The sequence below is a fragment of the Fusarium mangiferae genome (genome assembly GCF_900044065.1).
Source record: "Fusarium mangiferae strain MRC7560 genome assembly, contig: FMAN_scaffold001, whole genome shotgun sequence".
Lineage (NCBI taxonomy): Eukaryota > Fungi > Ascomycota > Sordariomycetes > Hypocreales > Nectriaceae > Fusarium > Fusarium mangiferae.
Genome location: NW_024573921.1, coordinates 1,426,883 through 1,438,901, shown reverse-complemented (window position 1 = coordinate 1,438,901; position 12,019 = coordinate 1,426,883). Strand labels below are relative to the sequence as shown.

General features: G+C 49.2%; 5 protein-coding genes across 5 annotated transcripts; 1 reads left to right on the top strand and 4 right to left on the bottom strand.

Moving 5' to 3' along the window:
* Window positions 1–776: 776 nt before the first annotated feature.
* Window positions 777–1,781, bottom strand: FMAN_00973 (uncharacterized protein; the record flags this gene model as incomplete). The annotated part of the gene is made up of 2 exons (XM_041829531.1): window positions 777–1,073; window positions 1,116–1,781. The coding sequence occupies 2 exons, from the start codon at window positions 1,779–1,781 to the stop codon at window positions 777–779; spliced, it is 963 nt and encodes a 320-aa protein (XP_041676307.1).
* A 1,491-nt stretch (window positions 1,782–3,272) lies between these two features.
* FMAN_00972 (putative polysaccharide export protein (CAP59)) lies at window positions 3,273–4,595 on the bottom strand (the record flags this gene model as incomplete). The annotated part of the gene is made up of 3 exons (XM_041829520.1): window positions 3,273–3,682; window positions 3,736–3,964; window positions 4,014–4,595. 3 exons carry the CDS (start codon window positions 4,593–4,595, stop codon window positions 3,273–3,275), a joined length of 1,221 nt encoding a protein of 406 aa, XP_041676306.1.
* Window positions 4,596–5,421: 826 nt separating this feature from the next.
* Window positions 5,422–7,842, bottom strand: FMAN_00971 (putative dolichyl-phosphate-mannose--protein O-mannosyltransferase; the record flags this gene model as incomplete). The annotated part of the gene is made up of 3 exons (XM_041829509.1): window positions 5,422–5,840; window positions 5,893–7,528; window positions 7,585–7,842. 3 exons carry the CDS (start codon window positions 7,840–7,842, stop codon window positions 5,422–5,424), a joined length of 2,313 nt encoding a protein of 770 aa, XP_041676305.1.
* A 1,638-nt stretch (window positions 7,843–9,480) lies between these two features.
* Window positions 9,481–10,015, top strand: FMAN_00970 (putative BRT1 protein, down-regulated by mating factor B; the record flags this gene model as incomplete). The annotated part of the gene is made up of 4 exons (XM_041829497.1): window positions 9,481–9,526; window positions 9,578–9,591; window positions 9,647–9,847; window positions 9,899–10,015. The coding sequence occupies 4 exons, from the start codon at window positions 9,481–9,483 to the stop codon at window positions 10,013–10,015; spliced, it is 378 nt and encodes a 125-aa protein (XP_041676304.1).
* Window positions 10,016–10,580: 565 nt separating this feature from the next.
* FMAN_00969 (putative Arp2/3 protein complex subunit sop2) lies at window positions 10,581–11,781 on the bottom strand (the record flags this gene model as incomplete). The annotated part of the gene is made up of 3 exons (XM_041829486.1): window positions 10,581–10,621; window positions 10,671–11,498; window positions 11,559–11,781. 3 exons carry the CDS (start codon window positions 11,779–11,781, stop codon window positions 10,581–10,583), a joined length of 1,092 nt encoding a protein of 363 aa, XP_041676303.1.
* Between the last annotated feature and the right edge of the window lie 238 nt (window positions 11,782–12,019).

The window sequence follows — 12,019 nt, the reverse complement described above, 5'->3', positions numbered from 1 at the left end:
TCTCAAGGCATCCGTATTTCTGGTCCGCAGGGGATACGTATGCATTTGCGCCGTTTCTGGAAACCAGCCAGTAGTGGAATTCGTTTTTGACATGAACACGATGCGGTATCACCCTTGTATGATTGTTGACGATACTGCTAGTTTCGGGGTCTAATGGCGCAAACTATAATAACTTCTTGACAAGCTTAACGGGGCAGCTCGTGATCAAGGCACCCGCGAATTGGGACTTTTGATTCGACATTGACATACCCAGGCAGACTCGATGATCCATGCTGTGATTACAAGATCCTAGTGGTGATCAGTATCAACACAATCTAGATCTTCCTTGCCCGGTATAGGTCTCCGTGCGTTGTCTACCTGTCGCCCCAGACTCCAAGACCCATTTAGATATGTTTCTATTTTCGATGCAACCAGCTACCGTATAGCTGTATGTCTTAGAAGCGTGTGCTCAAATGATTGAAATTCTGCAGGGAACTATGAGAAGTCTCCTGTACCCCTAAAGTCTCAGGTCTACAATCTTTATCAAAGATATGAGCGGGATAATTAGTCCAGTATCAACTTGTCATGAATCATTTCTTATAATACAATCACATCGATACTACGTTGAATACAATAAAAATCGAAGAACGCAACAGGATATCGGATTCTCATAACTAAAACGATAATGCAATCTCATAACTCAGATGATTCACTTGAACCTCTGCTATTCCTTCTTCCCTATGCCAACGCCAACGCCAGATCAAGCCAAATGACCATCTCAAGGTAATAACACAATCTTATACCCAACCAGGATACTCGTCATGAGACGGGATCTCCACATAGGGAGCATTCCTCTCATCCTCAGTGAGAGGAGAAACGGTGTGGGACCGATCAATACGATCCCGCCCACTGCCAACTCTTCTCGGACTATTGCGTGCGGTCCTGTATCTGCTAGTATCAGGCGTCTTATATTGTCCCTCGGGTGGGAGAGTAACGCCCTTGTCCACGATGACCTTGTTTCCTACTTGTTGACCACGAACGTGCCGTTCGCGCTTGGAGGAGCTTGCGTGAGTATCATTATGCTGTCTTCGGGGCTGCAGATCTGTTAGCTCTATACCCCGAGATGATGGACTTACCTGACTTGCACCTTGGCTTGGTGCCGGAGAGTGATGCGGGAGGTGTACACCCGGAGGACTGGTGTATACCCGATCAGAAGGCCTCGGTTGGGAAGCCATGTGCATATGAGGCTCCTGTCTATATGCCCCTGGTTGGTGGGCTCTTTCGGGCACCCTCAACTCCTGATGACCTCCGGTTGGCTGTGTTGCCTGCAACTGTCCTCTCCCATGGGAGGCTCCAGCACCATGGGTTTGCTGAGCAGTAAACCCCCCATAATCCCTCCTCTCCCTCTTCTTTTTCGATGCCTCACAGTTGGGACAGGAGCCTAGTCGGACCTGCCGATTATCGGTACTGTTATGCTGGCTCTTGAAGGGGAATATCTGAGGGAAGGACAAACAGGGGCAAATCACCTCCCAACGATCTTGCCAGCAAGTATAAGTGCGGACATACCTATGGTGCCCACATTCCTGGTAATCGTGGTAGATATCGAGACACATTGTGCTAGTATGTGAGGATAGGAACTTCTTTGGTGTGTGATATTGGCGTAGAAATGGTGTTGTTGGTGGTTGAAGACATAGGCTTGATGATGTCTGTGTCTGGATGGGGAGGCTGTCGAGATTGTGATAGAATAAGTAAGCAGATCGCCGCGATTGCTTTATATACTTGATCGCAAGTGTTCGAAACATGAGGCTGTTTCTCTGTCCTAATGGTGAACAACTGTCGAATGCGAGAGTCAGCTGAACAAGAGACGTTGGCCATGTTCTTTGTTCAACGCCGTTACAGATGTTTAGACGATCATGTAATTGCGATAGAAGCAAGAATATTGTTCTGTGCTCAAATCGATGAACGAGTCTGAAGTCTAGGAACATCTGAGCTCCTACCTCTATTTTATGGAATAAATGGAACGCTTTCTCCTCTCCGGTAAAATACTTGGGTATAATAAGAACGCCGTCAACATTCATTCTCTTTGCCAAAGACCTTTCTCTTCTATACCCTGGCCAAACCACTCCAACAAAATGCCTTCCCATGAACAGACTCGGGATTCCTCCGTCGCTGGTCGACAGCAAGATCAATGCCCACAAGCACGAGGAGGGTGGGAAACATTCATATCGTATCTCATTTGGCCACATTGGTGTATAACAAGACTTATTCGTTGGCTAATTGGAGCAGCATCACCTGATCATCCTATCCCCGAGAGCAGATCAACCTGGGAAACATGGGCTTTCTCGAAGGGAAACCTTCCAAGTGAAGCTCCGATGGCGCGGACACCGCTTCGTACAAACCGCTACCACTTGGCTAGATTGCGTGCTCAGGATATGGCCCGGGAGTCTCATGGTCAGCCTCATATCCCCCCAACAACAAGGAGCTTCGACTTCCCAAGTTTGGGGCATGTTGAGAACGGGTATTTCATCCCTCCCACAAGCCATTTTGACAACAACAGTCCTGTCCTCTCTAGTAGTCATATGCTAAGCGCCCCGGTTTACCCAAGTCAAGATGGGACTACACCCCTTACTGCAGAAACGGTTCGTTGGCCCTTCCTATCCTCATCTTCTGAGTACGGTGAGGAATCAGACGACGAATCAGGCATAGAGATCGAAGCTGTGACCTCCGTAGCTAAGCTGTCCGGATTCCTTTTGCCATCTTATTCTGAGCCCAACGATAATTCAGATGAAGAGTTTACAGTCGAGACTATCGAAAACCGGTGTGCGGGTGAAGATGAGCAAGACGAAGACCAGAAGGAAGAGACAAGGTCGACCGCTGTGCGATCGGTACTATCGTCTCCAGTTGGTCAACCAACTTTGATCCACCTACCTGCCCGACCGCAAGTTAGCCCAGGACAACAAGTTCTAGGTTCTCCCCAGTCCGATTCGTAAAGTGATTTAAGACGTGCCTCGTCGAGTTGATCGCAGCAAATGAGACAATGGGAAGGAAACGACTTGAGAGAGGGGAGGGTTGATCCCAAATGCAACTGTTAGGAGAAAAGTCGCTGGCTATTTGATCCGGCATCCAGATAGTTTTTTTTTTTTTTTTTTTTTTTTTTTTTTGAATAGTATCATTAGGCGCTTCTTTAAGATGGGAGAATGTCCTAGAACTCTTCGCACTGAGAATAGACAATCTTTCAGATTGACAATATGGGTATCTTACCAACAATTCTTTTCCTTCTCACTACCAAATATCTAAACATGTGCCCAACCTCTTTCAACAAGAACCTGCATCTCGTTAATCAGGCAAAACTCGCCAGGCTCTCTCCCCCCTAATTTCTCCCACTCTGCAACACGACCCCTGACCACCCATGCGTCAAACGGTGATGATACCCACCGCATTATGCGATTGATCCAGAGACCAGAGAAGATCTGCCATGTCGACACCCATGCGCCTTGTTCGGGATGCACAGCTTGGTATGCATGTAGGTTGTAACCTACGCGGACATGAGGATTGAGGTATACACCTCTAGTTTTGGAAAGGGGATTGTCAGCGTGGATAAGGCAGCATTCACAGCCTTCGAGGTGGTGTTCAGCCAGAGAGTCCGGAATACCTCGGAAGCGCAGCTTCGACGATGAAGTAAAAGGCTCTACGGGCATGGCGACTGATGAGGCAGTCAGTGAGGAAGCACTCGTCTTTGAGCATAAGAAAACAAACCAATTCCATTCCAGCAGCTCGCAACAGGCACAGCGTCCAAGTGATTAACAAGAGCATTCCTCGAAACACTGCCCTTGAAATACGGCCAGGTAGACATTGCATGCGCCTGTCCGTTTGTATCCCTCAGCGCAAATGTATCATAGTACTGCGGTGGTTTCGAGAAATCAAGTGAGCAAGCTGCAGCGTAGTCGCCGCCATTCGTGCCAAGGAGCTTGAGCACATCGTCTGTCTGCAAACTTTGTGAGATGCTGGCCACCCTGAAATAGCAGTTGACGTACCGTGAAGACGACGTCGTTGAGGAAGAGAACCTTATCGAAATGCTCTCCTTTCTTGGATAGGTCTATCAAGTCCTGTAACGTCTTGTTTCTCAGCTTTGCGAGATACGGTATCCTTCTTAACTCGCGTTTTCCCCTAGGTGTGTCGATCCAGCCTTCTCCCTTATTCGGATTCTCAATCTCATCTTTATGCGTGACATCCGACATCTCCACCCGATGGGGAACTCCCAGTTTCTCGAGCTCCTGATCCATGTGATGGAGCTCTCTTTTAGTCTTGTCCCAGCTCCCGCTCTCAAAAACACTGACAAAGACATTCTCTCGCCCGAAAAGCTTTGCAAGTTCTATCACCGCAGGACCCCAGTGATCTCTAATTACGCGCTCGTTATTGAAGTGCATGCTTGCGATATAGATGCGCCCTGGAGGCTGCGAGAGCTTCGCGGCTGGAGTACGATCGGCATCGAGTAGGTTTCTATGAATTCGAAGGACATCGAGAACGTTGATTATGACGACGAGAATGAAGACTATCTTGGGGAAGCGTGAGCGTAGGAGGCGACGCAGGTAGAGGCGGTTCGTATGCGAGACCATGATTCCTTATTCGTGGTTATGAGGACAGCAAAGCATCATAGGTAGGGAGTGGAATTACTCCGTAGTAGTAAGATTGGTGCAACTTCTGCGCAATTTAGCGGACAAGAGCATGGAATATCATCCGAGAAGAAAAATCATCGTTGGTTATGATGTTAACTGCACAATTGACATTGGATCCATCCCTTGCTTGGCTCATGTCGACTAATAAGTAAGGTACACCTATAGCCACACCCGACAGGTCTGGTTGTCTAACTTAAATGGCTGTTACCTTGAGCTAGCTTAGTGACCGCCTACTACAGTGGGGCAAGTTGGCTCACCCCAAAGCTCAGCATGTAGCAGAATTCTGTTTCAGCGATATGTTCTGTATCGAAGCACTTTGGACACCCTGGACCCAATAATCCCCGTCATTCATCATGGTAGCGCGTCATTTAGGGGTGAGGTCTCAGCACGTCACAGAAGTCCCCTGCCAAAGCCCACTGAGCTTACAAAACTTTAGTTCTTGAGAAATGCAACTCATGGTCGAACATGACGTCCAAATGTTCAAACAAATATCAGATTAGTTTCTCTATGCTTTCAATAGGTTACACATCTTCCTTCACGTATTTTATCATATAGAGATAACATGAGATTGGTTTTGTCTGCCACCCATGGTCCAACCTCCGCCGACCCGGTATATCCCATAACTAATCTTGTCATGATCAGTGTCATGACACCTTCATTAACTCGACCCGAGTCTCATGGAAAAAATGCTAGTGGTATGTCCACTTGAAATTCCTTGGCCCAAGAATCTTAAAACTCAAGATTGGTCAAATCACCCTATCACCGTCTATTTGGCAAAGTGAAGGTCGTATCCTAGCCACTTCCTTCGGAGAATGGCATCGACGGAGAGACCAGGGTAGCCATAGGTGAGAGGCAGGAAGAAGTACCAGCCAGCAACAATCAAAGATAGAATAGCACCACAGGCAATCCAAGCACCGAGCATGCTCTGACCGGCGAAGCGCTCACGAGCAGTGACATGGTGCCTGGGGCTGACAGGTCCCTTCTTGTCCTTGATAGTGATCTCCTCAGGAGCTTCAGAGTTGAAGATGAACTCCAGAAGAGCGCCAGCAACAAGACAAGAGGCAAGGTGGGCTGGAAGGTAGTGATGCAAGAAAAGTTGACGTCCCATGAGGAAGAACGGGAAGTAATGAGTAGCCCAAGCAAGGAAGAAGAAACCGGTAGAGTTATACAGGCGCGATCGAGTTCCTAAAATTTCGTTATTAAATCAACTCCGAACATGTATTTCGAAATTACTTACGGCGGTCGAGAGCATCAACACCACGGCGCAGAGATACCTGATCAGCGAGAAGGATACCGGCGTAAACAGCGAGAAGACTGCTAGCGAGCCACCAGCCAATCGGGTTGCCCAAGAAGTAGATCTGTTGGCGCGTCTCGCTCTGGGTCCAGAAGCTCACGCCACGGAGCAGGAAAGGCCACTGGTAAGGGTGACTAGCATAAGGGTGGCTGCTGGTAAGCTTGCTGTTGTGGTAGAACATGGCGCGCTGGAGCTCGAACCACTTCTGGAGGAAGGGCAGAGACTTGACCTTGCGCTCAGGCTTCTGGCGACGAGGGTGATCAGCAGGTAGAGAGGGAATGTCCTCGGCAATCCAGACGTTGGAGCTGGGCGCAATCTGCTTGTTACCGTTGATCTCCTGCTGCTTGTAACCCCACTCAGGGAGAGGCTTGGTGTGAGTCCACATGGCAACCTTGCTTGGGTTGTGAATGAGCTTGAAGTGGCCAGCAACAGTCTTGAAGTTCTGGTTCTTCTTGCCGTGCTCAATTCGGACCTCAAAAAGCGTGTCCTTCTCACGCTTGCCGAAAGCCTCCTCGGGGGTAACAGCAGTGAATTCCTGGTTGGTGGGGTAGTAAGGAGAAGCGACATCGTGGGAGAGTAGAATCTTGTCGGTTCCAACGTGGCGAAGGCGAACCAGTTCGTGGTTCTTGACAATGCGGCCCATCTGCTTATCGTTATTGGCGGGCAGGATCTCCCAGTAGTTGTTTGTGTCGTTGTAAGGGTAACCAGTGATCTGCTGGCCCTGGGACGAAACACGGCCATCATCGTATCGAAGAGGGTAACGATCCTCATGACTGTGAAGGTATGTCTTGGTTTCCTTGTGTCGAATTGTGATTTGGTCATAGTACTGAATGTCGATCGAATTGGCCAGCATGACGTTGTCGCTCAGGGTCTCCTGGAATTCAGGAGTCATGAAATCATCACCAGGACCGGATCGGTAGAGAACGGCGAAGTGAACCTGGAACCAGAAGAGGTAGAACAAGAAAGGCATGATGATCAGACCAAAAGCCCGAGCGGCAAAGTGCTTGGTAAATTCCTGCAGGCTGATTGCACCACCAGGTCGGTTAATGTTGAGGAGGTCCCAGAGGTCAATGACAACGGCAGAGCCAATGGTAACGAAGGCAAATACACCAACGTACTTGACCGAGATATCGCAAGACAGAGCGAACCCGGTGAGGATGAGCCACTTCCACCACTTTCGGGAGAAAGGCTCATGTCGGAGCTTGTACCACTTGATGTAGAAAAGGAGACTGCAGGCCATGGCGAGGACCAGAGTCGCATCTAGGAGGATGAGCCGGGTCTGGCCGATGTGGGCATTGTCGAGGAGGACCAGACCAGCGGCGAGGATGCAAGCGGGGAGACTGTAGCCAGATTCCCACATGATGAGATATGTGACCGAGACAGTCAAAGCACCTAGAGTAGCGGGGAGAGCTCGGTACGCGACATAAGGAACTTTATTCGCAATGTAGGAGTCGCCGATGTTCTCGAAATGGAAGTTACCATCGTAGCCAACGAGCCAGCCCACAAAGGCGAACAGAAGCTTGCCGAAGGGAGGGTGAACGTCGAAGAAGTAGGTTCGCTCGAGGTAGTATGAGGCGAACTATCAAGAAACGCTTAGCTATAGCGTCAAATGCTATTGAATTCAGTCGTGCTTACCTTTCCAAAGTGCACCTCGTCAAAGACAACCTCGTTCGGATGGCTGATGCCCCAGAACCGAGTAACAAAGGACAAGATAGTGATGAGGAAGAGGCCAATCTTGTACTCGGTCTCGCTCTGGGCAGCGGCTCGCTGAGCACCAGCCTTGGCAAGCTTGTCAAGCTCGATATTAGGATCGAACGAGTCTTCTTCGGAGGGCTTCTTTGATGGTGCGCCCCTCTGTCGCAGGCTGCCCTGCGGCGTAGAGCTTCGAGCCATGATTGAAGACGGCCGTAGGCTACAGATGCGACAATCAGTCAAAGACCTTATAGATGTATATAAGAAAAGAAAATGGCATGAAATATGCAGAGAAACAACCACGTCTCACAAACGATTCAGAGGAACCGCAGGTCTCAGGCTTACCTCAGGGGTTAGATAGTAGTGCCCTGGTTGCACCAAGCGATTTGTAGAAGAGAAGAAGAAATAGGTGAACAAAGGAGCGATAGAAGAGCAAGTAGAGGTAGCTACTAGAAGCAATTACCACCTCAGTCGAGAAGATTCACAAAAATAAAAAGAAAGGAAAGAAAAAGGGGCGATTGATTAAAAAGAGAAACCTCCCTGTGGTCGAAGTTATGGGATCAAGTTGATGCTTCTGGCGTCGAGGACAACCTGGCCAGCTTGCCTTTTTTTACCCCTGTTACTGGAGGAGTCTGGGCTAGATGGGATGGACGCAGGGGTAAGACCCCACTTGTGTTAGCTCTCAGCCACTTGACAGCTGAAGCTGCTAACAGTTGGATGTTTCTCAAGAGAACTGAATAAGGAGCTAAGGGAACCAATTGGGTCCCGTCGTGTTTTAGCTGCAGTGGGAGGGACTCTTGACTTCGACCAAGCTTTGCTGATGATGCCGGTTTTGGAGATGCTCAGCAACAGGGCTGAAAGCATACCGTGGTCGATTGGATTGTGATTACTGCTTGACCGCCAAACCCGATCTTTAATTGAACACAAATGATTCGGACATCGTACAAGTGGAGTACTAACTTTCTCGGAGACTGCTTGATTACTGTCGTCGTTGGTCACACTGAAACTTTGAGTTGGTGGCAAAGCACAAAGAGACAAATAAGGCTGCATTTGCAACAAATACCCAACTATCCTTCTTCTGGTGTTGAATAGAGCATCAATAGAGACACCTTTTATTCAAACTTGAACTATAACTCTGTTTGCCAAAACATTTCTATTGAGCTCCTGAACAAACACTGCGATATATGCAACACGTCTAACATTTAGACGCCATGGCTTCATGCCAATGACCAAACAACAAAGATAAGACAGCACCATCTTAGTCTCTGAACTTACCTGTTAAATGGTATACTGGCATAGCTATAATAGTAGAGCTCCCCAGACCAAGCTCATGTTCAGAGCTCTTCCAAACGCTCCTCGGCCGCCGTCTCCGGAGGGCGCAATGCGGGGCGGCCCGGAGAGGTCGCCAGACTTACCACAAGTTAGCCGATCAACGGAGCTCAGCAGCAGTCAAGTAGCTGATTTCATGTACCTGTAGCAATTGACCAGATACAACCGAGTCCAATCCATTCTCTCAAGGTGCTTTCCATTGGCTAGCTTCGGTTTACCCCTCCGAGTACTCACCGAACCTCCGGAGCTCTCATAAAACACAGCAACCAAAGCTTGCTTGAACCCATTGGGAACTAACTCAACAAAACCTCAGCTCTGAGACTCCAATTCGATCATTCTCCTTTCTCTAGGTACGTCGGTAATTACAATTGTCAAGCTTTTTCTGCCATGTCATTTTCTCCCATTGCGCGCAGAGCTTCACGCTCCATCGCCTCTTCCATCCGAACAATTCCCCGCCAGTATATCGTAGCGCCAGCCAAGTTCACACTTTCAACCAGACACCAATCGACAATGTCCTCCGACCAGCAGATCATTTTCACCAAGGACGCCCCTGCGGGTAAGTTGTATGGATTCAATCTCTGGTAAACCTTTACTGACAGTATCGAAGCCCTTGGCCCTTACGTATGTTCAGCTACCCCTCACTGACAAGACCAACACTCATGATATGCCAAACCAGTCTCAAGCCATCAAGACCCCCAACATGATCTATTGCTCTGGCCAGATTCCTCTTACCCCCGAGGGTGAGATGGTCCAAGGCATCACCGAGCAGACCCGCCAGGCTTGCAAGAATGTCCAGGCTGTTGTTGAGGCGGCGGGCTCGTCTATTTCCAAGGTGGTCAAGACTACAGTCTTCATCTCTGACATGTCCTACTTTGCTGTCAGTGCCTCAGCAAGGCCAATTTTCCATTCAGTTACTGACAGCTTCTAGGAAATCAACACCGAGTACGAGAAGTGGTTTTCGCACAAGCCTGCCCGTAGCTGTGTAGCTGTCAAGACTCTCCCCAAGAACGTCGATGTGGAGATTGAGGTCATTGCTCTTCCATAGAGGCAAAATCCAAGCAAAGCCAATGCCCGCGACAAAATAGAACTAGATAAAAACAATTCTGCATTATTTCAGAATCAGTGAGAATCGTGAGTCTTCGGGGATAAAGTAGTCCTATTGCCACAAAACCATCAAACCAGTCTCCGTGGGAGGATGGTGCTACCAAATTCTGACAAATATTACGAAGAAAGTTTATTGCTAGGCACTTGACTTACATCAGAGATGAGTGCTATGAAGAATGAGCTGGTAGTTTGGTGTTACTAGGAACGAAAGTTCTGAAGCAAACAGACAGTACCCCTTATGTGGCCTCGTAAATGCCTGAGCTATTGGATAAGTACCTACCTACCTAGTGAGTCAATATCTACTTAATAATGGTGAGGATCGAGAAGTACATCAAGACCTTACAAAGAGACTTCCTTCTAAGTTTACACGGTGCATAAAGTACTACAACGCCCGATATAAATCAAAGCCAGTGGTGCCTGTGGGAGGTATGGAGTCTGTAGACCAACGGCAAGTTACCATAGAACTGCACGCTTTCTAGTAGCAGTATATTGTTTATTCAAGCTATCTAAGTGCTCCATACCACAACTCTACCATCGACGCCGCTTGCTACAATCTGTGTCAGTTTACGCAACTTATAGGTACGACTTTTACTTACTGCTGAACTTGGTAACGCGGTCACCGGAGGTTTCGAAAGGCCTGACGGTGCTGATGGTATTTTGATGGACAGTCTTAAGCTGGGTGTCATCCTTGGTCTTGCCCTTGAGATCCATTTGTCTGAACATGTTCAAAGCAGATTCCTCGCGGTGCTCGCCCAGACCAGGACGACCCTTCTGCTCAATAGCACCAGCTAGCTGCCAGCCTGCCTCACCACCTTGGAAGCGGAAAGCCTCACAGTCGTAGCCAGCAGCAATGATCTCATCTTCGCTGGTCCAGATCAGACTCTTGAAAGGAAGCTGCTTGGTGGAGACGGTGACAACTGCCCGGGGAGGTTGCTCAGGGCCCGACGGGTAGACGACTGTGATGCTACTATCATGCGCCGCGAACGCAAGACTGTCTCCGCTTGGAGAGAAAGAGACAGAGTGCACCCATCCAGCCGAGTTGTTCAAGTACTCCCCACAAACGGTGTTGAAAGGGAGTCGCTCGCCCCAGACTCCGGGAGGAGGACGGGAGTCCATACCCTTGATGAAGGCGGAGAAGACTCTGGCGTGAGCATCAGTGGATCCGGCAGCCAAGAGAACCGAGTTGGGATGCCAGGCAACGCTGGTAATGGTGCTGCGGATGGGCTTCTTCAGGTGCTTCGACACCCACCAGTCGTTCTCCTCTTCGAAGTAGCAGACGGCAATGACGCGATCACCGGAACCCACGGCGAACTTGTTCTCGGAGGGAGACCATCGGACAAAGGTAGCAGCCCGGCTGATTCGCAGAAGGACCAAAGTAGGCTTATAACCGGTTGGGGATGGCTCCCAGACCAGAGCGTTACGATCTGTTATCATGTAAGGTACTGAACAAGACACTACATAGGGGTAACTCCACGCAGACTAACCTTGAGAGCAAGTAACGATACGTCCGCTGTTTGGGGCAATATCGACACTAGTGACCGTCTTGTCGTGACCCTTGAGCTCATCTTTTAGCTTGAAGGCATTGCCAACCTTGCCATAGAGCTCAATACTAGTGTCTCGAGCGACAGCGAGGACGGAGTGATCGGCCGAGAAGGAGTGGTCGGCGATGGGGTGGTGGAAGAGGTGGTGGACTTCGGTGGCGGCCATACTGATGTTATTCGCGATAGGAGTAGCTCTCTACTATCGCTTTGAAGCTGATTGAGAGTATAGGAGTAAGAAAAGCCGGTCGGAGTTGGGTGCTGACGATGGATGTCCAGGTAGGTTCCAAGCCGGCGGTGGGGGGTGGGGGGTTACGTAGGTAGTGCTGAAGCTCCAGCCAGTCGATGGTAGAGTGCTTAAGCTTGGGCCACAGCGGCTGTGCTTGTCTTGTAGTGCGAGGCTGGCA